The following is a 27,987-nucleotide window of genomic DNA, read 5'->3' as shown; positions in this document are numbered from 1 at the left end:
CATTTTCTTCCGAATACGGTCCGAATCTCTGAACAAACTGCCGATTCTGATGCTGAATTCGTTCCGATTTCGGCACAAATGTTGTATGGACGTGGTCACCGAAATCGGAAAGAAATTCGGATGGAATTCTGAAAAAATATTAGAGTTTCCAACTGAAATCTGTCCGAATTCGGATAAAATTTTTTGGGAAATTCTGAGGAAATTTAGATTTTCTGACAGAAATAGGTCGGAATTCGGAAGAAAATTAAAATTTTCTGACAGAAATCGGCCGGAATTCGGAAGAATTTTCTTGTGTATTCAAAAGAAAATTTAGATTTTCTGACAGAAATCGGACCGAATTCCAATTAAAAAATTAAGATTTTCTGAAAAATATATAAAAAATTGTTTGTAAATTATTTTTCTTCTCTTTTAAATCTTCAATTATATATGTGCAAAGTTACAAACCTTAACAAGCATTGGTATTGATTTACCAGCCCATTGAAAATCTTGAAAAATTAAAATCGAGAATGGGGGGGTGGGGGTTCCCTTAAGGCAGAACCTTTTTTTTGAATTTTCATTTTTTCAGTGTGGTTAAGGGAATACGGTTTTGTCTTAATCTTCTAAAATATATGACGCTTTCTTCTGCAAATTCTTTTGCATGATTGTTAAATATCGGTAGATTCATCTGATAAGAGTTTCGACGTTAAAAATGATTAAATATATTGCACTTACAATACATAAAAATGATCAATATTGAAAAGCATGCAATTCGCGTATTCGTGGAAATCAGTTGTTGCGCATGCGGTTTTCGTGTAAATCGAATCAATCTCTTCCAATAGTTATGAATTTTTCGATGTTTCATTTAGCGGCAAAAGTGTGGCGCTCGATGCACTTTACTATGCAAAAACTCTAAAAACTGATAAAAATGACGATAAGATTTTTATGCGCATCCGATTTCAGTAATCTCCTATGAAAATACACAAAAGGACACCTATTTTAAAATGATCGGTGAAGAATCGCGGATGTGCCTCCACAATCGATTTTGGGTAAAATACGTATATTATTCGCGTATCGATATATTTTTGACCTATTTTCACACACATTCGCGAATATGATAACACAAGCATGAATGTATTTAAAATCAATTCGAAGAAAAACGCGAATTCGTCAAAATATATTTTTGAAGTTTTTCCCACATTCAAGGTACCTATATCCGCCGTTTTATTGGGCGGAATTTAACATGGATGGGCTCATTAGATCCGAAACGTAAAAAAAACTAAAATCCACGGAATTTGAATGGACTTTTTTAATTTTAGACTCAAAATATATGTTTTTTATAAAAATTTACGCACCAAATTTTCGTCTTTGGAACCAAGTTTCAAAGAAGCTACGGTGAGATATACACTAAACAAGGCAAAATCACGAGTTCTACAATCCTATAATTAGTTTAGTCCATTATCTGGATGCGCATGCGAATTATAAGAAAAATTCAAAAAACACCGAAAATCCGGCTTCAAAATGTCAGCATCCATTTTGGGTGGATGCAGTGATTATATCGAAAAATCATACATTAGAACCATATTGTCCATGGGGTATTCTGCAAGTTAGTCACTGATCACATGTGCGTGCGTCGTGTAGTTTAGCCACAAATCAGGAAGGAACACAAAAAAACTCGTTGGCTTCAACACATTTTTACCCATATTTTTACATTACCACCATCAACTTATTATTTATTACCAATATTTTAAGATTTTGACAAAAACACTTCATTTTATAGAAATGAATTTAAATTATATGCAATATGTGCATATTTCGCGAGTTATAACCTTGCAAACCTCAGCTTCAAGGAATTTAAAAGATTTTTGTAATTTCCCATATATATATATATATATACAACTATGAAACTATTACAATGACAGAATCCGTAAGATCAAAATCGATTAATTAATACCATAGTTCGATATCTGTATTCTCGTCGTGTCTTTTTGATCACATTTCCGGATTTTTGATGTTTTCTGGGCTGCTCTTTCTTTTGTTTTGTCAACTATAGGCTATTGTAATTATTTTACAAAGTATATAAACATCAGCCACCACTGTTCTTACTAAACTTCTTCCCTTTTTCTCATTCGTTCGTGTGAATCAATTAATCATACCTAGAATAGGACCTCGGTACAGATACTCTACTTATGAAATAAATCTTTTTCCATATTTCTCTGAAACCACGTTTTTTTTCCTTAACAAAATTTTTTATAATGGTATGGAGGCTATATTAATTTTGTCATTCCGTTTATAACTCATCGAAATATTCATTTCGGACCCTATAAAGTATACATATTCATGATCAGGGTGAAATTCTAAGACGATCTATTAATGTCAGTCCATCTGTCTGTTCGTCCGTACGTCTGTTGTAATCACGCTATCTTCTGAAGGAATTGAGATAAGGTGCTGAAATTTTGCATAGGGTTGTCTTTTTTCTGCAGGCAGGTCAAGTTCGAAGAACCCCCCATTTTGCGGTTCTTGAGCGCGTTATAAGGGGTAGCCCCCATATAACAGTACCTCCCAATTCACAGTATTTTGGGGGTATTTTAAGTGCGTTTTTAAACTGAATTCGCTGAAATTTGATACAGTGGGTTCTTATTGGGTACCTAATTTCTTCTCTAAAAATTATAAATATAGGTAAAATTTTTCGAATAGCCATATAAGCGTACCCCCCAATTTTCGCTATTTTGGCGTTCATGAGCGCGTTTTTCCACCGAATTCGCTGTAATTTTGTATTTTGTAGCCGTATATGGTAGCAAATCTCCCTACCAAAATTACACTGTGCAACACGAAGATTATTTAGGGGTTCTAATGTACCAATTCTGTTTAACTGAAATCCCTGGACCACAAAACGACCTTTGGTTTTTCTGGGTCATTTCGAAAATTAGTTTAATAACGGTAAATGTAGAGAATAACATGGTTTCATAGATTTTCAATTTAATTTTCGAAGTGACCCAAAAAACCCAAAAGTATTTTCGTGTTCCAGGGACTCCAACTAAACAGAATTGGAACATTAGAACCCCTGAATATTTTTTATTTATTTATTTTTTTGTAGCACAGTGTTATAATTATTCGCCCTCTTTTTGGTGTAGTCCCCATATAACCCCCTTTTTATATTAAAATAGTTATCTGATTTTTCTACGTTTTGGTTTTATCCACCATAGTAGTGTATATATTCTGTATTCGAAATATGGAATTCTAAGCCATCTGTTTTACTCATTCTACCTTGGGGGGATATCGAGGTAAAAAACTGGAACGGCCAGTTTTGAGAATGAAATATAATATATCGGCCCCAGTTAGGCCTATCCCCCATACTGTGATACCTATTCATTTTTGATATTTTAAATATTTAGCATGAAGAAGGGTATTGTGTTTGGTTAGAAATAGACCTATATTAGTCCTCAATTATGCATAGAAATAATTACAACTCCAAATGTACGGTAATTCCTACACGATGTAATAGCCTCCAGAAACCTACACATAGAAATGTTTTTTTTTCTGTAATGACAATTTTCATATTGAATCAGCAGATTCCACCCCACTCACGAAATACAATCATGTGTACGTTGGTGATGGCCTCATAGCGACAAAATCAGACCACATTTTGGGGTTTTGCGATTTTAGAATTGCTGAAATTTATATTTGGTATACATTATGGCTTACAATAACAATTATTGGTATAGGTATACTTTTTGGCATGTTCCCCATATTTTCATTTCATGTAACTATCAGTATCCCTATGGTGGAGGGTATCCAAAGTTCGACCCGACCGAACTTTTTTTGTTTTCACTTGTTTATTTTATTTTCGGTCTATGGCTGATACTGATGAGAAAATACTTTTTTTACTTTTTTCATAAAGTTTTAAAAATAATGTTTCCATGTAGCAGCAACTAAGTAGTTTTTGTTAGTTGAGATCTTGTTATATATGAGATCTTTGTTATATATTCCATCATTAAAAGCTTTGTCAAAAAATTACCATAACGTAGTTAGCAAAGTAAATCCTAAACCCCATTTCTTCTCACTCTTTACCTACTCTATGTCCAAATAATTTTCCAAATTACAGACTTCATTTCTCCTCAAATCGTCCACCTGTAGTATTTTTCGCCCCCTTTTTTTAGTCATATGCAGTGCTGCCAGTTAAATTTTATGAAAAATCGTCAATTTTTCAGAAAAAAATCGGCATAATCGGCATTTGTATTTTTAAAAATCGGCAAAAAATCGGCAGCATATAATTTATAAATAAATTCATATTTTTTGGTTTATAACAAATCAATATTGTTTATTACATTAAAAAAGATAACAAATTCAATTCTGTATAAAAAATAACATATAAGATTCATTTTTCTACAAAAATGTAGATTTTTCTAAAATATATTAATTATGGTATGGTGTGGTATTAAGGTCATAAAAATAACTTAAAAACTAGTACATATTTGTATTACACATTTTTAGTAATTCATTATCAATCTTGATATTAAAACAATTTGAATTATTTAGTTTGAGGTAATCTTTAGAATAAAGAATCCCTTCCAATGAATCATTCTCAAGTGAGCTTCTAATTTTAGTTTTGTTAAGGTTTACCTGACCAAAAATTCGTTCCACATTTGGTGTGGAGTGTGGAAGAACCATAATTCTTTGTACAAATTTAGACAAAACTGGAAAAGCTAAATTGGAGTCCCCACGTTTAATTTCGGAAATTAAAAAAAAAAAAACTTTTTAAATTATATTCTGCATTTTCAAAAATTTCTTCAAAATTCAGAAAGTTTAACTTCCTAAACTCGGAGTCTCTCTCAGTTTCAAAAATAAAATCGGGGAATTCTTTTAAAATATCTAGAAAAGAATTATTGCTCTTCTTCATTACTCTTCCAGGATCAATAAGTTTTAAGCATTTAAATGAATTTAAATTAAAATCAAAACGTTTTAATATATCTGACAAAAAATGCAGATATCTAAGCCATTGAAAACGGCTGCGGCGAGTCGCCGATAGTTATAATGATTTAAAGCTGCCAATTTTATATGTTTGTATGGTAACACCGTATTAAATTAAAAAGTTAGACAATTTGTGTCGATTGTTGAAATATCGGCAATTCTGAGGCAAAAATCGGAAAATCGGCATTTTCCATTTTTAGAGTGAAAAATCGTCAAAATGCCGATAAATCGGCAAATATGGCAGCCCTGGTCAGTTTACCGAAAAAAGTAACACATTGTCATTTATGACCCATTTCACACGCAGACAATAGAGATAACATCAGTTAGTCGCAATTACTAGAATATTTTAGTTTTATATCACAAATAAATAAAAATTTTTATTATTGTCTTCCAGTTTATTTATTGTGTTATTGTAGTGAATCACTTTAATTGTGGGTAGAAATTAAAATCACAGACGGGAATATTGACTGGCTACAGGTTGGATTCACACTTTCAGACCGATTTCTTTCCAAAAACGCTCAATATTGTATATAGTTTTGCAAAGTATTTTTTTTACTATTATTTTTTTAATAATCATTCATATCACTCTCAGATAGCAGAATTGGTATAACGAAAGTTTTCTTATCAGATTAAAAAAGGTCTAACATTCCGCAAATATTTCTTTTTGTTTCATTGTGTAGTATTTTTGAAAAAACATTATTCCCTGCACTAAGTAGCAGTAACGACATAGCGAATACTGCGATGTAAAATTATGGTAAAAAAATATGCATCGTACATTAAAAAGGGATCCGATATATCAAATATATTTGTGCAAAATTTAAGAGCTATATCTTAAATATTGAAGCAGACAGAAATAATTACAAATTTAATATACCAAATTATCAGGATCACTAAAATAAACTTCTAGAGCTTTGGTAATGACAATCGATCCCAAAGATGATTTTTTTTTTCAAATTGGCGAATATTTTAGGCTTTTAATAAGCAGGTGAATCATGGATGTCGAAACAAAATAGTGTCAAGTACAGTGTTGCCGAAAGTGGGCATACAAATTTAAAATTTATGACTTGTGCGGACTTTGGGCATTTTGTGTATTCATCATATCGATATTTTTCTTTTTTATATTTATTTATCCGATGTTGCGAAGTGTATTATAGGCCCAAGAATTAAAAAAGGCGTAATATTGCTCCTAATAGTATACCGATATATCTGAATGTGTCCATCTATACATGTTTGGCCGCCCGTCTGTCCTATATAATTTGTAGTTATGTATCCTGCGTCATTTGCATGTAGGTTCTGCACAAAGACGACACCTATCCGTAACGGGAAATGATCGATAAACATTTGGAGGATCAAATGGTCCAATATTTTTTTTGTCTTTTTCCTGGTCCCTCTATAGATCACAATCTGCTTTGGAAATAAGCATAGATGATCTCAGGAATATCGTTCAATATTTGGCGGGTCCAATGGTCCAAGACTTTTGTGTGAAAAATGAAAAAATTTACTCCGCAAAACGAAGACCTTGCAAGGTGACACTATATCGAAGAGGAGTGTTTGGCATTTAAATACATACTAGAAGTTACGATGTATAATTTAATTCCAGTGGTATTTGTATAAGGAACCATATGTCCCATCCGACTATTCTGCTCCTCTCAATTTTCCTATTTTAGGTAAACAAGTAAAAACTGTGGGTTTGGTACCAGAAGTAGTGGTTTGATATTCCTCATCTGCGATTTTTATTTAAGTTTGAAGATACATTACGATTTGCAAAGTTTGGATGAAATCGGTAACTTTCTTCGAAAGTTATCGTGTGCACCAGCCATCCACCAGACAGACGGACATTTGTAAGTGGACTCCAAAATGTCTGAAATGTTTACTACATTTCGGAACTGAACTGTTTTTAATATTTACTAGACCAAAAGTGGGTTAAGGTTTTTTTTTATTTTTTTCTTTCAGTAATCTAAATTCTATAACGCACTCCAATCAAGATAATAGTTAACTAAATGTAGAAAATCATTACTATTTGCCAACATTTATTATTTTCAAATTGTATTTTTTCAATCAAAACTGTTTTTTCATTTGATTAACCCCAGAACATATTAAATTAAATACAGACAACTAACTATGCAAGTATAAACCAAAAAAAAGAGAGGGAGGAAAACAGATGATTTCACGACTACAACAGTTTATGCATCGTTGATACGGTTATCAATATTCTGTCACACACTTGCAATTCCTTCCAATCAGACCAATAACAAAAACCAACAACACAACAACAAAAATGAAATGTAAATTCGTAAGTGTGTAAAATATCAAAAATAAGAAGAAGAACAACATACACAGACGATGAGAACGAGAAGAGAACACATTATATGCCGAACAAAGAGGGGAGAAAGAAGAAAACGAAAAAAATGGCAATAGTGGCAATAGTGGCAGCAGCGCATCTACTGTCGCTACCACCGCTGCTGCCGTCGCTTACTTGTGTACACAAAAACATTTTTTTATTGATTTTTCGCTTTGCAATTTCTGCAATAAACATAAGAAACAAAGTAAGCAAACAAGAAGACAGTCAGGCGGCTGATTGGCAGCAAATAGAATATTGGTCACATTTCCAGCTGCTCGATATACAAAACTAATAATCGCATATACAAATTGGGTATAGTGTTTATTTCATTAATTAATTTTTTTATTTACATTTATTATTGCAAAAAAAAAATATTTCAAAACGTTTTCATTTTTATTTTATTTATTTTTTGTTGCTGCTGTAAATCTACATTTACAGAGATTTGTCGCATTGTTTGCGGCATGTGTATGTATGTACATATTTAAAGATGGGATCAGAAGAACGAACAATGATGAATACCACCTACATACATAAGACACAATGCAAAGGGGCAAGGCATACGAAAAACAAAAATGGATGAAAAATGCACACATACCTTAAATTAGTAGAACGCGTAGGTCTCAACTCCACATCCATAAACACATAATTTTAGTTGCTATTCCGTTGTTTTTGTTTTCGTTGTTTTTCTTATTTTTTATGGGATTTTGTAAAATTCGTATTGTTTATTTAGTGAAACACTTGAAAAAATACACTCACTACTCTACTCCAACCAGAGAGTTTGATTAATGATAAACATTCTAGCCATTACCCCTCCCTTATTATCGACGATGATAGCGGTGGCGGTGGTGGTGGCTAGCAATTTTTCCTCTTCAACGAATTTTTTTCTTGTGGGTATTGTCACCCTTTTGAAGAAGGGAACATGATAACTTTTGTTTTGAGGGGGGGAGGTTTTATCAAACTTGCAAGAATTTCACAGATTATTCACACACACACACATTTTTTTCCAACAATTTTAGCAATTTTTAAGAAACTTTTGTATTTTTATTAATTCACTTTTAGTTTCGACTTCAATTCCTGTTAGAATTCTGTAACAAAAATTGATTACAATTATTATTTGCTTCCTTTTTGGTATTCTTTTTCTTCTTCCTTTTTTTGCTTGCCCAGAATTGTTGTGTATGTATGGCACTGTAATATAATTCTAATAAGAAGTTCACAATCCGACCGTATCGTTTGAGGTGTTTACCAAACGAAATTTGACAGAAGACTCAGCAATAGCTCTCTTGCCTAGAGTTGATAACAGGGTGGTACACTTAAATTATGGCGTATGGCGCCATGCAATGTTGTCATATCGTGAACATATGTTTGGGTTTGTTTTATTGATTTTTTTTTTCAATTAACGTTAAGTTTTTCAAATAGATAAATATTTGAAATTGTGAATTAATTAATGAAATTAAGAAATATGGATGAAATTAATAACAAAATAGGTATTTAATAAAATTTGTAGATTAAATTATAAATTAAATATACGTAAAATTAAAATAAAAATAGTTTTGAAACCGAATTTGTAGATTAAATTATAAATTAATACAATAATATTTTTTAAGAATGCTTTACATTATTATGAATTTAAAAATTAGTCATATGTGTAATTTTAATTACATTTGCAGGCACTGTCGTGGACTTTAGAGAATACTTTTCGGAGTTATATAAAATTCTATATAGATACGTCGTCTGATGAAATCACGATAAAGATCGCAATATTTAAGATAAAGTTCTGAAATTTTGCACTCCTTTGGTGTAGCCCCTTACAGCGGTGTACCCAATATTCGGTAGTTTTGGTTATTTTGGCCACGCTTTATAAACGAATTGGCTGTTATTTGGAATTATCCTTGGGTACCAAATTTCACTATCAAACATTATTAATATTGCCCATGTTTCAGGTAGTGGCCAACGTTTCAGTATTTTGGAAACGTTTTTCAAGCGAATTGACAGTAATTTGATATTCTTTTGACCCCCAATGAGAATACCAAAAAAACTACAAATCAGGTTGAAAAACGTTTCCAAAATCTCACTACCGAAAACTATCAATATCGGTCCCGATTTGGTAATTTGAATAATTAAAAATATCATTTTCTCGCGTCTATTTCGATATATTTAAGGTCCTACCCAAACATGAGTATTTTTAGACGCCCCCATTAATTTTAGATATTTAGAAAGTCAACATCGTGGTGGAGGGCATGCAAATTTCGGCCCGTCCGAACTAACATCTGCACTTCTCTTATTTTCAGAAGAAAATTGATATCTTAACTATATCACAACGCATCAAAATTACCAAATCTACTATTGAAATGGCGAGTTTTCCACATAAACGTATAGTGCTTTAAGAGGAGATCATAGTTTACACAATCGTCCAACTAGGCAAGCAATTGGCAAATTTTATGATACTGGAACGGTCTGTACATCTTCGCTTCGCTGTTTCCGCTGAAAATATCGCCGTTGTAAGTGAAAGTGTTACCGAAGATCCGAATATGTCGATTCTTTGTTGTTCTCAGGAATTAGGACTGTGTTACCGCACATTATGGCCTTTTTTTGCATTTACATATATAAAAATATTTTTTTTATATTTTGTTGCTACTTTAGACCTAATTATTGGGTTATCTGCCTTATTTACTTGATAATAAGCGTTAAATATATACCCTTACAAAGTTTTTCACATTTTAAAGAAACTTATCTATCACAACCAACAAGTATAAACAATAAATGACATACGTTCTAGTTTTAGATGCCATCGTGTATTGTCAAATCAGCTGATGGTATTACATTACAATACGTCAATAACTAATCAAACGGTAATGTGTATGGCAACGCTTGTTTTTCCCTCCATTTCAATTCTGACAAAAATAAAACTTTCTTCCGTTTTTTTCTTTCTTTTAAATTATATCATAAAAATATCGAAAAAATATATATATATGACAGTTTGCAATTGATTAATTATATTTTTAATACCGAATTAAAGTGAAAGTCGTCTCAGTGGATCAAAAAGAAGAGTGTTTGTTATTGGATGTATTTGAGACAAAAAATAAAAATGCAGCAAACCACAAAAAATGCAGTGAAACAAAATTGATCATGTTGTGTTTCCCCCAAAAAAGCTTTTTCTTCCTCTAACTGGCATTTTTCTTCATATAAGAGTGCTGAATGATGGAGTTTTGTATAACTTTGGATCCAAATAAATTATCACAGCAGCGGTATACCGAGCCCGTTCAGAAGTATCAGCAAAGTCAATTCAACAAGCAAAGATAACAAGTTGCGGTAAGTGTATTAATTCTATATTTAAGTAGAAAAATTATTATATAAATATTAGGTAGTAGTTTTCCCATACACATTCTGTAAAGCTAAATTCCAAATATATTGGCAAGTGAGATTGGGCCATCATAAATTAAATATTTAACAACAATTTGTAATAGAAACAAGTCAGAGGTAGGACATGTTCCCAGATACTTTTGAAATTTTTACCACATAAAGTCTAAAGGATACTAATTACAGTGATATACCTATATTTTTCTTGCAAAAATCCATATTTCCTGAGATGTGCGCATTCAAAACTCGGCTGTGCCTCATTTAAAATTCACTAAAGCAATATGGGTATCGATTTGAAGCGGACGAAGTCTTGATTGCAAAAATTTTAAATTATATTTTTGGAATCAGCCGATTAACATTGAAAATCATTTTGCCTTAGCGAATTTTAAAAAAGCATGGGAAAATACAAGAATACCAGCGGTAGTTTTGGTGGACTATATGTCAGGAAATATTTAATTCCACAATAAATTTATATGTCGTTGTAATCAGAGCAACTAAAACTATTTATGACAACAATTACAAAATGATCTGTGACCGGACTTAAACATTGACATTAGCAGATTAGAAAATGTTGATACAGTTGATTCCGTTCGGATGTTCGTTGAAATCACCAAAAAGTATACACATTCTTGATTTGACTCAGAAGATTATATGTCGATTTAGCCCTGAAATAAATTTAAGATATACTTTGGAAATTTTGCACATACACTGCTCCTAATCCTAGGATGTTTTGTACTGCTAATGGGATAATATGTTCCTTATTTGTTGGTATTTTGAAGGCTTAATACCCATTTTCCTATCAGAAGTGGTTGTAGTGGTGGTCAACGAATTTTTATGGACCTCATATAAAGGATTTTTCTTCATTTTCAGTATTTTACAGCGAAATATCATTCATACATATTGGGTAGTAAAACACTTCTGCGCAGAAAATTGTAATCAGTGTAATTTCGCCCCATTTTCGGTATGTTCCAACTGAATGGACTATAACAGTGCCCTCAAAATCTTTGGATAGTAATGAACTTTTTTACAGAAAATTTTCTTAATATGTCCATGTATTAAAAAACCACATAAAATTGCCGCCCAATTTTCAATGTTTCAAAAGTTGAAACCGCAATTTTCTTACTTTGGTGGTTGTAATTCGGAAGATTAAAAACTTTTTTGCAGACAAATAGGCCCACGAAAATTTTTAATTGTTCCAAACATCTCTGAAGAATATTTTCGATATACGTCCATATTTTGACAAACTTCCCCTATAAACATCACGACCCATTTTTGTTAAATTCATGTTTAACAAATCCGTCATAAAATAGTCCCACTTATTTTTTAATATGTTATAGTTTCTATTACAGTTTTTTCACCCTGAGTCTCAGTAATTCGGTACCTAATAACCTACTAGCAGACAATTCAAATTTTAAAACTAGCAGACAATTTAAAATTACATCGGTATAAGGAATTTTTAAAGCACACATAGTTGAGGATAAACATTAGGCATGTTCTATCTTAACGATCATTTTGCCAGTTTTATTATAAAAATGTTGACCATTTGATTATTTTGTAGGGAGATTCCAAATACAGGGGAATTATAGACCCTTTTTTCGAACTTGAACTAAGTTTTTTATAACTATCAAGATGTGAGATCGTTTTCAGAAATAAAGACGGATTTTTTGACTTCGGACTTGATCTGGTTTAAACATATTTGACTCACATAGAATATTCTTCATTTTTAATAATAAATTCATTATTTGATATCATTTTTCGATATAATGAAGGTTTGGTAAAAAGTTACAATGTTCAGTTGATGGATCAAATCGATAGCAATAGCGCAAAGATGGGAGGATTCCAGTAACACCTTCGATAGTCCGATCAATACTTCCAATTAGAATCCAATTGGTCTGAAACGGATTTGATCCAATGGCACTTCGAAACTAAACCCCATATTTCTAGAAGACACATTTTTATACCCTTCACCACACTGTGGTACAGGGTATTATGTCTTTGTGCATATGTTTTTAACAGGCAAATGGAAACGAGAGAATATGCATAGAATCACTTTTTAAGTCGATTTATGTATGTCCGTCCGTCTGTCTGTCCATGTTAAATTGTAAACAAATTACAGGTCACATTTATGATCCGAATCGGATGAAATTTGGCCCAAGGACGAACCCTATTGAAATTGGGAAAAAATCGGTTCAGATTTACATATAGCTCTCATATATAGTTTCGTCCGATCCAATGTAAATGGTGTACCAAAGTCCCTATATATCTTTCGATTTGCACGAAATTTGGCATAGTGTAATGAATTAGGTCTAGAATTATGTGTGTTAGGTTTCCTGAAAATCGGTCCAGATTTAGATATATATATATATATATCTCCCATATATATTTTCGTCCGATTTAATGTAAATGGTGTTCCAAAGTCCCTATATATCTTTCGATTTGCACGAAATTTGGCACAGCATACTGAATTAGGTCTAAAATGATGTGTGTTAAGTTTCCTGAAAATCGGTCCAGATTTAGATATATATCTCCCATATATTTTTGTCCGATTTAATGTAAATGGTGTACCAAAGTCCCTATATATCTTTCGATTTGCACGAAATTTGTCATAGCATACTGAATTAGGTCTAGAGCGATGTGTGTTAAATTTCATGAAAATCGGTTCAGATTTAGATATAGCTCCAATATCTATTTTCGTCCGATTTTATGTAAATGGTGCTCCAAAGTCCCTATATATCTTTCGATTTGCACGAAATTTGCCATAGCATAATGAATTTGGTCTAGAATGATGTGTGTTAAATTTCATGAAAATCAGTTCAGTTTTAGATATAGCTCCCATATATTTTTTCGTCCGATTTTATGTAAATGGTGCACCAAAGTCCCTATATATTTTTCGATTTGCACGAAATTTGGCATAGCGTACTGAATTAGGTATAAAATGAAGTGTGTTAAGTTTCCTGGAAATCGGTCCAGATTTAGATATAGCTCCCATATATATTTTCTTCCGATTTAACATAAATGGTGCCAAAACTCCTAATATTTGTTCGACTTGAATGACGTTATTGGGGTTTGTTGTGCGGCGTACTGAATAGCGCGTATCAATTGTGTTTTAAATTGTTTTCCACAAATTTGTCCCATGGTACGCAGACGACTCTAAATCTACCCGAATGAAATTAAATTTATCATAGGTTGCAGAAAGACGTGATTATATTCCATCGAGGAAACATTGACACAAAATTTCAAGGATTCATATGTATAATATACCCATATTGGTAAAGGGTATCATATAGTCGGCCCAGTCCGACTTTACTACTTTCCTTACTGGTTAATCTTATCAATGTAAATATTTCCTATTTGACTTAAGTCTTAGGTATATAAAAAGTCGATTTTTCACCAATGCATCTTTGATGCATTAATTACATGAAATTGTACAAAATGTGAGCATTTCAGAATCTACAAATAATACCAGGATTCCAATTTCTCATGTACGCTAAAAATTTTAAAACTTTTAAATGGGGGTTTCCTTTTTTTGGAAATATTACTTAACATCTGACTGGCTATTTTGATTTTAAGCGATTTCTAAGGGTCAACATTTTTTACATGATTAAAAATTGTTGACTTCAATTTAAGCCAAACAGTGTTGTATTTGGGTCTGAGAAATCGAACATTTTTCCCGTATGGCAGCACTGATAGGGATTGCAGCTATTTTTAGGAGTTTCTGGTTGGTATGGTTTATTTTATGGTCTACTACTTAAATGGAACCTTATAAATTAAAAATCATTTTCAACTGTGGTGTTGAATACAAATTATAAAAACACACTCCATTCCAATATTCTCCCTGCGGCGTGCCTCTTTATGGCCACCCCTGATTTTGCCAGTTCAAATGAACAAAACAAAGATCGCTCTTTATGTTATCATCTTCAACCTCATCATTCATACGGCAGCTTTCATCTGAAAATGATGGCTTTGTTTACTGTCGGTCGTGATCGTCATCGTCGTTCAGCAGCGGGGCGTTTTAGTAGTTTTTTATTAAATGTCGCAATTTCATTTCTATTCTTGGGGATTCTTATCTCCCCGGCTAGCTCGGAAACCTATCACTATGAGACAAAAGAAATCGAAGTTCCTGTGGATCATTTCAATTTTGCTCTAAATGCCAGCTTCAAACTGCGATATCTGATCAATGACAGCTATGTGGATAAACAGGCAGATAAGATTCCAGTGTTCTTCTATACCGGCAATGAAGGTGACATTGAAACATTTGCCCAGAATACAGGATTTATGTGGGAATTGGCCCAGAAGTATCGTGCCTGTGTTGTGTTCGCCGAACATCGTTATTATGGCAAGTCGCTGCCATTTAGCAATGCGACCTTTAATCTGACCCAGAATTATGGCTATCTGAGTGTGGAACAGGCATTGGAGGACTTTGCATGGTTGATTGCCAGCATGCAGGAGAAAAATAATAAATATGGTCCGGTTATTGCATTTGGTGGTTCGTATGGTGGTATGCTGTCGGCCTGGTTGCGTATGAAATATCCTCATTTGGTTTATGGTGCCTTGGCAGCCTCGGCCCCAGTTCGTCAATTTGATGGCCTCACAGCCTGTGACATCTTTGCGAAAATAACAACCTCGATATTTGCCACATCATTTAATAATCGTTCCTGTGCTGATAACATACGCAAATCATGGGAGTTATTTAAACAACTGGCCTCTTCGGACGATGGCAAGAAGAAGCTGAATACGGTCTTTAAATTTTGTGATCCCATTAAATCCGAAGGAGATCTAAATAAATTCTTTGATTATCTAGAGGATGTCTATGGTAATTTGGCCATGGCCAATTACCCCTATGCAAATGATTTTCTAAGTCCCCTGCCACCATATCCTGTGCGGCAATTCTGTTCATATCTACAATCGCCGGTGACGGGAGACAAACTCTTGGATGGTATGCAACAGGCAATCAATGTATATTTCAATTTCACCGGTTCGGCAAAATGTTTGGATTACAGATCAGCCTATGACCCCACTTCCATTGGTGGTGATGCCTGGGATATACAAACATGCAATCAAATGGTTATGCCTATGTGCTCCACCCCCGAAACAATGTTCCGCCCCAAAGAATGGAATTTCAAAGAGTATTCGGATAAATGTATGGAAAAATATCACATAAAACCGAAACTGAATGACATCACAGTGCGTTATGGTGGACGAAATGTTCGTGAAATAACCAATATCATATTTAGTAATGGTCTGCTGGATCCCTGGAGTGGTGGTGGTGTTTTACAAACCGATAATCCTTATGTTCACATAATTATTATACCCGAGGGGGCACATCATTTGGATTTGCGTGCCAAACATCCTAAAGATCCGAATTCGGTGTTGCAGGCTCGCGATCGAGAATCGAATATTATTGGAAAATGGATTAACGATTATCGTTGGTAAATGAGGGGTGGAGTTTTTTGTTTGATATTTTTGAACATACAAAGCAGAATAGTTTTTAAGTTTTATGAACATGATTTAATGGAAGGCAGCTTTAAATACAAGAATTTTATTGAAATAAAATTGTAGATTTTAAAAAGTGTGTATGCCCTAATGAACAAATAAAGTAACTTATGCTCGAATAAATAAGAATTTGTTTTTAATTTTCTTTTAGAGGTCTGAAGATCTGTCTCATAGAAGTGCTGGAGGTCTTTCTCTTCATAGAACTGGTGATTTTCTTCCTCGTAGTAAAAACGATGTTCCTCATAAACAAATTGGAGATCTCTTCATAGAAGAGCTGGAGACTTCTTCCTAAAAAATGGTATTCGTTATAACAGGAAAACTGGATGTTTTCTTTACAGAAGTGCTGGTGCTCTAAAAAGATCCGAAGGTCTACCTTTTCATAGAAGCGGGTGGTCTTCTTCACAGAAGAGCTGGTAGTCCTCTTCATAGGTGTTGGAGATCTTCACAGAATAACTGGAGATTTGTTTTCTCGTAGAATAGCAAGAGGTCTTATCTTTCATAGAAAAACTGAGTTTTTTCTTTCTCATAGAAGAGCTGGAGGTCTCATAGAAGACCTGAGAAAGAAGACTTCCCATCATTCTCAACTGGAGGTCATCTATATTGAAATGAAAAGATATAGCTGAAGGTCTTCAATATAGAAATGCCGGAGCTATTCTTCCTAATAGAATAACTGGATATCTTTTTCAGGAAATAGCTGTGGGTCTTCTTGATCAAAGATCTATAGATATTCTTCTTCATAGAAAATAGAAAAGCTATTGGTATTGCCCTATCATAGCTAAAAGAGGTAGATGTATTTTTCCTTATACAAGTGCAGGACATCTTCACTCTTATAGAAAATCTGAAGGTCTTCTTCCTCATAAAATGGCTAAAGATCTTCTTCCCAATAAAAATGGGGAGCTTTCTCAAAATGGAGGTCATAGAAAAGGCGCAGGTCTGGTTCATTTAAGAGCTGAAGAAGACATATATTTAAGTGGATACCGCCAAAGATCCAATTAACCATCTTTAAAGATTGACAAACGCTTCAGAAGTCCCACAAAATGCTACGTGCCTGATCGAAATATCGGATTCAGACCCAAGTGGACCAAATTCGTAAATAAACAAATAAGTAACTCTCGAAGGGAGTGGCCGATTTGATCCAAATTTTATACATCGTAATATTTCTTTTAAGCTTAAATCATGTTCGAATATAAGAAATATTGGAACGCTTCTTCTGGTACGTTCCGCACAAGGGACCAAGATTTATAAAACCGATTGAAATATTCGATATGACAGATTTCTTATAAGATTTGTACTCCGTAAAGCTTTTGTACCCAAAGATGAGACCGATCGATCCACACCTTTTGGTAGCTACCAACTAAATGTTCCACGCCTGAATATATGACTTCAAATGGTCCTTGTAACGATAGATTTCACAAAAACACTCCCAAGGTTCGTTTCCACAACACTGGTTTCTATGTCCGAATCTCACTCGGTCAACGATTCTCATCTCAGTCTATTGTGAAAAAAAAACGGTAGGGATGCTACAACAACTTGGTGTATATGATCCGAAACGTCTCGAGTCTCCTCTTGATCTCACGCGGAAGTTTAAAACTGCCGTATATGCGAAAATCGATTTGAAGACCTTTTGAAGATATTTCATTGTGTGAAAAAAACGGTAGGGCTGCTGCAAAAAATCCTAAGGATCGATTCCAAGATAGTGGGGTCCTTGATCCGGATCTCACTCGGCCAACAACTCTCACCTCAGTCCATTTTGAAAAAAACGGTAGGGCTGCTACAAAAACTTCTAACGCTCGTTTCTACGATAGGTATGTCAATGATCCGAAAATACCAGAGTTTCACTCCACTAATCTCAAGCCGAAGATAAAGACTGCTGTATATGTAAAGATCGATATGAAGCCCCTTTGAAGGTCTTTCCTCAATGACCAAGCATTGATGGTGACCTACAGCTGGAGGACCTTTCGAAGATTGTTCATATATATCGATCTTATTTTGAAGGCTTTCTGTAGATAGATCATCTTTTGAAGGTCTGCCATAGCTAGAAGCCCTTTTGAAGGTCTTCCATAGTTAGAAGCTCTTTTAAGGCTTGCAGCTGTAGATCAACATTCTTATATATCTGCCTAATCCTATAGTCTCTTATAGCTAAAATTTCTTTTGAAGGGGTTCTATAGGTAGGAGACTTTTTGAAGCCATCTATAGCTAGAAGCTATTTTAAAGGACTTCCAGCTCTTTGAAGAAGGCTAAGGCCTTAGGAAGCGGGAAGACCTTCTATTCCTTATAAGATCACATCGTATAGGCATTTTGAAAGAGATCTACATCTTGAGGTTAGTATATACACAAGAGTTCATTTATGGGTCCTCTGCAGCTGGAACCCTCCTTCGAAGGCCTTCTATATCTATAAGACCTTTTGTATGTCTAATAAAGCTGAAAGGCCTTTTTGAGATTTCTAAGGCTTGAACCATATTTGATGGTCTTCCATACCCATAAGACATTTTCTAGGCCGTTAATTGGCTTTCTATATTTAGAATACATTGTAGGGGATTTATGCAGACCAAAGCTGGCTATAAAGCTTCGTTTGAATGTCTTTCATAGCTAGAAGAGGACTTCTATTTCTAAAAGATCTCATAAATGGCTTTAAAAATCTCATCTCTTATCGCAAAATAAAAGGAACACAAAACATATTTTCTTAAAAATAAAACTTTTGTACTTGGTCACCTTTATTTAATTTTTTTTATTATTCAAATCATCATTCGTCTACTTCTTCTTATCCTTAATGGTATACTTATCATAGGATTTGGTGGGATCATATGGTTCCCAGCGGCTAGCAGGGAATATGTGTTTATTTCTTTCGTACCATTGACGCAGCAGTACCTTACCGGCATGTGATTCTTCCTTTTCGACAGAGGCATCACTTATCAGCCGGACATCATCGTGAACATCAAATTGAAATAGCGGCCCAGATTTACCTCTGGCCTTGGTGACAATGAAATCATAAAATGTATAATGGTGGGGTAATATTAAATCCTCCTTGACATACATCAATTGATCGGCCATCACGGTTTTCAATTCATTGAATTCTTTGCGTAAAACTTCGAGGCATTTTTGTAGGAATTGATAAATGGAATTGCCTTTTTTCATGACAACACTGCGACGATGGCCAGAACCATCCCAGTAACTGAAGGTGATGGTTATCTCCTGGTCCTTCAGGGCAGCCTGTTGCATTACCCATTCTTGGCGTAATTGTTCTCGCAGGCGATTTTCTTCTTCCTCACGATCACGATCGGGCAGGAAACTGGTGTCAACATCTGGATTTTTGCAAATTCTTTTTTTGGGTACAACTTTTAAATCTTCCGGTTTCAAATCGGTCCATTTCTTTTTTTCTGTCTTTGGCTGCTCAGGTTTGATTTCCAATTTCTCTTCGTCTTCCTCATCCTTGTCATCATCCCCATCTTCTTCCTCCTCCTCATCATCATTGAAACTGAAAGACAATGTCTTGATCTGTTTCTTTTGTTTATTCTTCTCCGCCTGTATTGCCTCCAAGGCCCGTTGCTTTTCCCTTTCCTTCTCATCGATTTTCTGTGCCAATTTCTTTTCCCGTTCCCTTACTATGTCCTCCTGCTTGGCTTTCATCTCATCCAAGGTAACCAAACCAATGGTTGAGGTTTTGAGCTGCTGTTCCACGGCATCATAATGGGTCGCGAATTTATTTTCAATTTTGTCCAGCTTCAGCTCCTCTTCGATTTTCTTTTTGCGAAATTCAATTTCCTGCTGTTGGATTTCACGTTTCTTCATCAGCTGGGCAGCACGCCCAGCTTCACTGGCAGCTCCTTTGTAGTGGGCCATAATTTAATGGTGGGGAATACGGATTTCTGAGAGGGATTTGGAATGCGTTCGATTTGTTTGTTTCTAGAAGAGTTCAGTGCACGAATGAGACCGTTCAATTCAGCGATTCTCTGAAATGAGCATGTGAAGTAGTTGCTTGTATTTAGTGTTTACGGATGAGACGAAAGCAAACCAGACAAGGCTCAGCTGTTTTTAATTGTTTATTCACAATAGTTGTGATATTATTACAACAGTTGTTTTAAGGGTTGCCAACAGATATTTAATTGTGGTAACCTATTGGAAATGAAACAATGGAAAGTGTTTCGGATATATCTGTTTAATTATTTTATGGAAAAGGAAGGACTTCATGACCTCCTAAATTATGTTCCGCTAATAGAATTAAAAATGGCCGTAAATAGAATGGTTCTTGAATGTTTTCGGAAACTTGAAAATACAGACATTTGAAATAATGCTCCCGCAGTAGACGCTTATCGAACCGATTAGATGAGGAATCGAATAGTTTAGGAGTGATGGGTAATTAAAAATTTACCCTAAATCGGAAGGTGGGTGGATTTCAAGACCTTTCAAATTATGGCTTTCTGGTAGAAGCACAGTCGAAGCTTAAACCTTAATCCAATCTTATGCAAAACCTATGCAAAATTTCAGCACCCTATCTCAATTCCTTGAGAAGATAGTGTAATTACAACAGACGGACGGACACGGCTAGATCGTCCTAGAATTGTACGCTGATCAAGAATATATATACTTTATAGGGTCGGAAATGAATATTTCGATGAGTTACAAACGGAATGATAAAATTAATATACCCTCCATACTATGGTGGAGGGTATAAAAAGGAGTCTGAATAATATGGGCCCAGACTTTTGTGTGAACAATTACAAAATCTTTATTCTGTGCGTATATTGTTACTCCCGAAGGACATAGACCACAGAAGTTGATAGTATATCCAAGAGGAGTGGCTGAACTTTAAGTCGACAACAATTATATTTTGTATGTGGTCGGATGCGGTGTTATACGTGTTATACGTAACAGACAGACAGACCGAGATGCTTAAATCGTCATTTAATTTCACACTTATCAAGAATATATTTTATAGGGTCGGAAATGATTATTTCGATGAACCAAATTAAAGGAAATGTCCAGCCTACGTCTGTTCAATTGACACGAAATCTCAAATCGTATGTTTAATTTCATTTATTATTCACTACAAGGAACTGCCTGTAGTCTCTCAAAAAATATTTGTAGCATTACTGTAAACCCTACACCATATGAAAGACATCAGCGTTGCCAACCTCTAACAATGTTATGTTAACCAACATCTGACCGTTACTTTCAAAAATGTTCACTGTTACAGCTTAACAGACATCGCCTTTACAGATAACACGCGCACACATACCCTCCCCCCACCCACAAAATCACAACAACATCAACATTCGTATTCGTTCGATAACAGAATTTCCGAAAGGACATGCAGACGATTGATGCAAAACAACATAACGGCTCAGTCACAACGGGACTTTCAACGGAAACGGATAGTCGTGGAAATACTCGAATCAATTCATTTTCGCATTGACATGTTTTGTTTTGTGTTTACATATAAATATACATAGTACATATGGATTTGTACTTCTGTGTGTGACTGTGTGAGGAATAATAAAAAAACAAAATCAAAGTGATAATAACAATAACAACAACAAAAAATAATGTCAAATAAATTCAATTGTGAAGTGAAGTTTTGAAAAAAGAATATCAAGCACAAAAATATATTGCTAAAGAAAAAACCCAAAAAAAAGATAATCAGTCGTGTGAAATAGAATATAGAATAAAGTAAAAATAGGTGAAATTAAAATCGCCAAAGGCAAGGAAGTAATTTTAAAGAATGTTTGGAGTGCAATTTTGTGAAAGAAGTGAAGAGGAAGAAGAAGTGAATTTGAGAGTGTTTAAAGTGAGTGTGAAAATACATATTGAAATTTGAAGAAGAAGAGGAGGAAAAAAAGCGTAGGGATCTATTCGGTTATAATATATCTTTAAATGTAATAAATAAAACTACTGAGCTTACATTTTGTGTCCAGTGAAATTTATTATAACCTAATTGAATTTCAAAACATAACAAATCAAATAAAATATTTTTTTCTGAAATTGAATATAAAGTCAAACAGATATTGAGAATTTACGATCGCAATTATTTGGAGATATTAACGATTTACAAGTACGTATATATACATATACAACAAAATTAATGTTGAATGTTTGTAGCTTGAGAATTTATGACAATTTAGGTTAGGTTATGAACAATTTCTCAATATTCTAATGATTGATTTCTAAACCCAATCCCCAATAATGACGATACATATTAATTTAGAGATATGATATTATTTGTGGAAATTCGAAATCATGATAGAATTATGAAAATTTTGAAATTTTTTGTAATATTTAGTCCTAAGATTTCTGACAATAAACATATCTTTTGTGCTCCGGTATTCTTTTCGAAGCCGTATAAGAAGCGTTATTTAACCCTTTGTTGCCCACTGGCAACAAAATGTTTTAAAGCTTATATTTATTATACAGCTAGTAGATATCCATTCTTTGGATTTCCTATGTCAAGACCTGATTATGGACGACACATATCACAAGAAAAATCTAAAAATTTCAAAAATTTTTGGTAAAGTTATGAGCCTTTTAATACAGAAAAGAGGCCAAAAATGTGTACAGTACTAATTTGTGTATACAGTCCAAATTATTTAAATCGCTTCGTATTCGAAATGTACGAATTCTATTATCGGAATTATTTTTGATTCTTTTAAAACAGAATATAGAGAATAATTTATAATAATTTTTTCGTCAATTCTGCATTTGACTTTGTTGATATTGGACTTTTATTTTTCAGAAAGAATGTACCGTATCTCCCGAATGCAAGGATATAGCGATGTCAAATTTCGTCCATATCCTATTTAGGATAGTTGCATTAAATCTGTGAGCAGAACATTGTTCTATGATTACGGAAAAAAATTTGGGGCTCAAAGGGTTAAAATTTCGGGTCGTTTGGACGAAAGTGGCGTCATTGGTGTGCCATTAAAATCAAATTGGACAACATTATATGTGTTATATATAAATCTAAACCGAATTAATGAACTTTATTTCGAATCAATTGGACAGACTCACTATGGGCAAAAATATTTACATGAAATGATGAGACATTAAAGACATGGAACTGTTGATTATAACGAAAGTGAAAATTATTAGTAATTAGAAGATAATCATAAAAAAGTTCGTATGTAAAACTCATTAATATTATTTTTTTTAATATTTGAGTTCCAGAACCTAGTGCCAAATAGTGCCAGAGGATATATCTATCCAGATGTTTGCGACCGTTCATAAACTTAAGAGTTATTGCCAATATTTTAAAAATAGTCGTTGGAAATTTCAAAAAAAAAAAAATAATAATAAATAAATAAATAACCAGTGAGAGGAGCAGTATTGTCGGACGGGCCGACCATACGATACCCTACACAACTACCACGGAACTCAAATTTTCTGCGAATGTTTATTCCGAGCCTGGACAATATTTCGTGATATTTGCACCCTCTTGCCCGATTAGAGGTAAACAGAACCTTTTCCTCACACTGACATATTTTCCGAATATTACGAGTATTCAGTACAACTATTGTCCAGATTCCCTTCACCGTGGGTTGTGTTCTGATGTTCGGCTTTCACTTGTGGTCTATAGATCGACTCGAAAATAACACAAAGAATTAAGTTTTCGGTCCACTTCATTCCAAAATTATTATCTGATCATCACCATCTATTATAGGCGTTGTACTTGACCATAACTGAAACCTCATGGAACATTTCAAAGCGATTAGTGCTATAGTTCCGTGATAATGGGTTACCTACTAATATACGAATACGGAGATACCTGTAAATATTTAGGTCTAACTCCCACATCCGGGCACATACAACAATATAATTGGTATTAATTTAAAGGTCAACCACTCCTCTTGGATATAATATAAACTTCTCGGGTCTATGTCCTTCAGGGGTAAATATATACGCTATAGAATACAAATTTTGTCATTTTTCACACAGAAGTCAGAGTCCATTAAACCCCCTAAATATTGACCGATCTTTATGAAAACAGGCATGCTTATTCTTTGGCCCGATCCCCTTCTCCATGGAAAATTTCACTAAGTTCGGGCCATTATTGCGGCCTCTGGAGCCACCAGAAAAACCGACAACAATTTAGTATTTGGCCCATTTCATCCCCTAAATATTAACCGATCTTTCCCAAAAACAATAGGGGTCTTCATTGGCCAGAACCCAACCTACATGCTAAATTTCGTGAAGATTGGTCCATAATTGTGGCCTGTATCGTGTTTACAAATTCTAATGGACAGACTAGACACATGTCTAGATCGACTCAGCTAGTCGAGATATATTTCGCGGCGTTACAAACTTTTGGGGCTGCACAAAGCTATAATACCCTGACAAAATAGTTGTGTAGGGTAGAAAAATAATAATAATAATAAATTATAATTGGCAATTAATAACATAGCATGCTGATGAAAGATTTAAGTCTCACCTTCAACCAAATTCATTGCAATTTGGTATTTTAGGTTCGCATTGTGCAGCACATATTCTTACCAAAAATTACCAATTTTGGTCCATTATTTAGGGTAACCCCCATATAAGATTTGGATTTTGAGGATTATTTGTGCGTTTTCCAACGAAACTATATATGGGAGCTATATATGGGAGCTATATCTAAATCTGGACCGATTTTCACGAAACTTGGCACACATCAGTCTGGACTAAATTCAGTACTCTATGCACCATTTACCTGAAATCGGACGATACTATATATGGGAGCGATATCTAAATGTGGACCGATTTTTGGCAGACATCACTCTACGCTCAATTCAGTACGTTATGCCAAATTTGGTGCAAATCGAAAAATATATAGGGACTTTGGTGCACCATTTACATGAAATCGGACGAAACTATATATGGGAGCTATATCTAAAACTGGACCGATTTTCACGAAACTTGGCACATATCAGTCTGTACTAAATTCAGTACGCTATGCCAAATTTCGTGCAAATCGAAAGCTATTTAGGGACTTTAGTGCACCGTTTACTTTAGTGCACCATTTGCATGAAATCGGACGATACTATATATGGGAGCTATATCTAAATCTGCACCGATTTTCTCTAAACTTGGCAAACATTACTCTAGGCTCAATTCAGTACGTTATGCCAAATTTGGTGCAAATCGAAAAATATATAGGGACTTTGGTGCACCATTTACATGAAATCGCACGAAACTATATATGGGAGCTATATCTAAATCTGGACCGATTTTCACGAAACTTGGCACACATCAGTCTGGACTAAATTCAGTACGCTATGCCAAATTTCGTGCAAATCGAAAGCTATTTAGGGACTTTAGTGCACCATTTACATTAAATCGGACGAAAATATATATGGGAGCTATATCTAAATCTGAACCGATTTTTCCCAATTTCAATAGGGTTTGTCCTTGGGCCAAATGAATGAGCTGTGCCAAATTTCATCCAGAGCTCCGAAATGCTCGCTCGATTTCGAGTAAAGAGTGAAACTCGCTCGAATTCGAGCGGGAGTACTCCTGCGAGTAGAAAAAGTAAATAGAGTATACTCTATTTTTCTCTGCCACTCAAATAAGAGCTCAAGTGCTTCGCTCGTTTTCGAGTGGGAGTGAAATACGCTCGAAATCGAGCAGATTACACTCTTGCCGAGTACTCTTTTATTTTTATTTATTTATTTTTTGTGATGTTTGGTTTGCTGTACTGCTGGGAAAGCATGCATCAACAAGCTCGTTCTCTGCGTTCACTTTATGTAAGTCTGAAATAGTGACAGCAAGACGAACCAGCCTCCAAATTGAAACCCTCGACAATATTTTGATACTAAAATTAAATAATGAACCACTTATGCATTCATGGGTTTTCTTTCAAACCAGCGCTTTTAATATTTTTGGAGAATACTTTTCCACATTTTTTAATGAATACCTTTTTAAAAATTTGTATGGAGGTGTTTATGTTTTTAAAAAAATATTGAATTAATTAAATCACACGGTTGAATTCCTTTTATAAATATGAAATATAAAAAAAACATATAAAAATCTTATATGGTATAAGATTTTTATTTGTACCTCACATGTGTAAACATTTTCAATAAACAAAATAATCGATGTCCTCTTATGTTTTTTGTACATGTACATCAAAAAATGGTTGCTACTACTCACACACACACACAAATAACCAAACAACCAAATTTATTTGTCCACTCGATTTCACTCTTAGAGTGAACTCATACTCTATTTCGAACATTTTGACTCACACCCTTTTTCTTCAACAAGGAGTACTCGCGAGCACTCCCAAACAAAATAAAAGAGTGGAGAGTGTACTCCCTAAAAAACTCGTACTCTTTACTTACTCCCACTCGGGAGTATTTTTCACTCGCGAGTAAAATCGAGCAAATCGGAGCTCTGATTTCATCCAATTCGGATCATAAATGCGACCTGTACTTTGTTTACAATTTTACATGGACAGACAGACAGACGGACGGATATGCATAAATCGACTCAGAAAGTGATTCTATGCATATTCTCAAAAGGAACCATTCGTCTATCTCGTTTTTTTTTGCCTGTTACAAACATATGCACAAAGGCATAATACCCTGTACCACAGTGTAGTGAAGGGTATAAAAACTGCAACAAAGACAAACGCCATAATTTTTACGTTTCTTTAAATTTTATTGAATGAAAGCAAAAAATGTCGGATTAGCATCAAATTTTAGAATAATTTTAGATTTGTGCGGCACGAATTATGGTCTTCAAACAGCCAATGAAACCGTCACACGCTGCCCGAGTGTTTCTCTGCCATATTTTGGCCCATTCCAGGCGAAGCGCTTGCTTGAGGTTATCGACACTTTGGTATTTTTTAGTGCCATTGTGCGCTTGATATGAAGCGAGGAACCTCATTTTGTAACCATTCTTGGTTGGCGCGTGCTGAGTGCGATGATGCTGAGTCCTGTTGGATGTTTTGGCCCATTCCAGGCGAAATGCTTGCTTGAGGTGATCGACACTTTGGTATTTTTTAGTGCCATTGTGCGCTTGATATGAAGCGAGGAACCTCATTTTGTAACCATTCTTTGTTGGCGCGTGATGAGTGCGATGATGCTGAGTCCTGTTGGAATGTCCAAGGTCTGCGGCCAAAATGTTTGCGTGCCCAAGGCTTTAATACACCCTTCAGAATATTTTCGCGATAATATTCGGCATTTATTCTGATGTCGCGGTCGATTAATAAGAGCGGAGAGCGACCATTGGCTATTATGACGGCCCACACCATCACCATGGCCGGCGCATGAGTTCTGGTGGCCAAACGAAGGTGCACATTTTCAGCTGACCTCTTTGGCAAGTAAACAAGATAATTTTGTTTGTTTACAAACTGCTGGACAACGAATGGTTTCCCATCGGATAAAACCAAATTCGGCAGTTCACCACTTTCGGCCAAGCGGAGCAACTCTTCAGTTTTTTTGAGTCCATTTTTTTCTGTTGCGGTAAGTGAATTCTTGTGGTTTTCCAGCCAAATATAAGGAAATCACACTATCACGCTTAAATTCAATTACGAATAACTTTTTTTTTGGAAAAATCTCACCAAAATGCTTTTGTACGCTTGTAAACAATATAATGAGCTGTCACCGGAATAATTTTAACAGCTGTCGGACGAGTGACTTTTAGAAATGATAGCAGTCTAAAGTCTATATATGACTAATCTGGACATTATCGAATCTATTGTACATAGAATAAAAAAAATCTGGCGTGTAATCTGAGCTATGAAAAAATTAACTGCCTTCAAATTAAGCAGTTACTAAATAATAAAAAAACTGTTATATATTTTTTTCTCACAAATAGGGTTATACTCGCACCACACCATAAAAATAAAAATCCATTTTGTGAATGAAAAAAATTTACCT

At 34.4% G+C, this 27,987-nt stretch overlaps 2 protein-coding genes and 1 long non-coding RNA gene across 3 annotated transcripts in view; 1 reads left to right on the top strand and 2 right to left on the bottom strand.

Moving 5' to 3' along the window:
- The window catches only part of LOC133334445 (uncharacterized), a 37,015-nt gene extending 9,253 nt beyond the window's left edge, over positions 1-27,762 (bottom strand). The window contains exon 1 of the long non-coding RNA XR_009754494.1: positions 27,647-27,762. This is a non-coding gene — a long non-coding RNA (uncharacterized LOC133334445). The remainder of the gene's footprint in view (positions 1-27,646) is intronic.
- LOC133334439 (lysosomal Pro-X carboxypeptidase) lies at positions 14,603-16,080 on the top strand. Its single transcript, XM_061542734.1, has one exon. The coding sequence runs from the start codon at positions 14,603-14,605 to the stop codon at positions 16,076-16,078; it is 1,476 nt and encodes a 491-aa protein (XP_061398718.1). The 3' UTR covers positions 16,079-16,080.
- Positions 18,888-19,978, bottom strand: LOC133334446 (protein FAM50 homolog). Its single transcript, XM_061542743.1, has one exon. The coding sequence runs from the start codon at positions 19,976-19,978 to the stop codon at positions 18,890-18,892; it is 1,089 nt and encodes a 362-aa protein (XP_061398727.1). The 3' UTR covers positions 18,888-18,889.
- Positions 27,763-27,987: the final 225 nt, after the last annotated feature.

Source organism: Musca vetustissima, unplaced genomic scaffold (assembly GCF_032173495.1).
Source record: "Musca vetustissima isolate MV318-11 ecotype Yass unplaced genomic scaffold, APGP_CSIRO_Mvet_v1 utg561, whole genome shotgun sequence".
Classification (NCBI taxonomy): Eukaryota; Metazoa; Arthropoda; class Insecta; order Diptera; family Muscidae; genus Musca; species Musca vetustissima.
The sequence above is the reverse complement of the archived record's forward strand: the minus strand, read 5'-3'. Positions and strand labels throughout refer to the sequence as shown.

Bases quoted from the DNA above. Each gene is read 5' to 3' on its own strand.
- LOC133334439 (XM_061542734.1), top strand. From the start codon at position 14,603: ATGGCTTTGTTTACTGTCGGTCGTGATCGTCATCGTCGTTCAGCAGCG.
- LOC133334446 (XM_061542743.1), bottom strand. From the start codon at position 19,978: ATGGCCCACTACAAAGGAGCTGCCAGTGAAGCTGGGCGTGCTGCCCAG.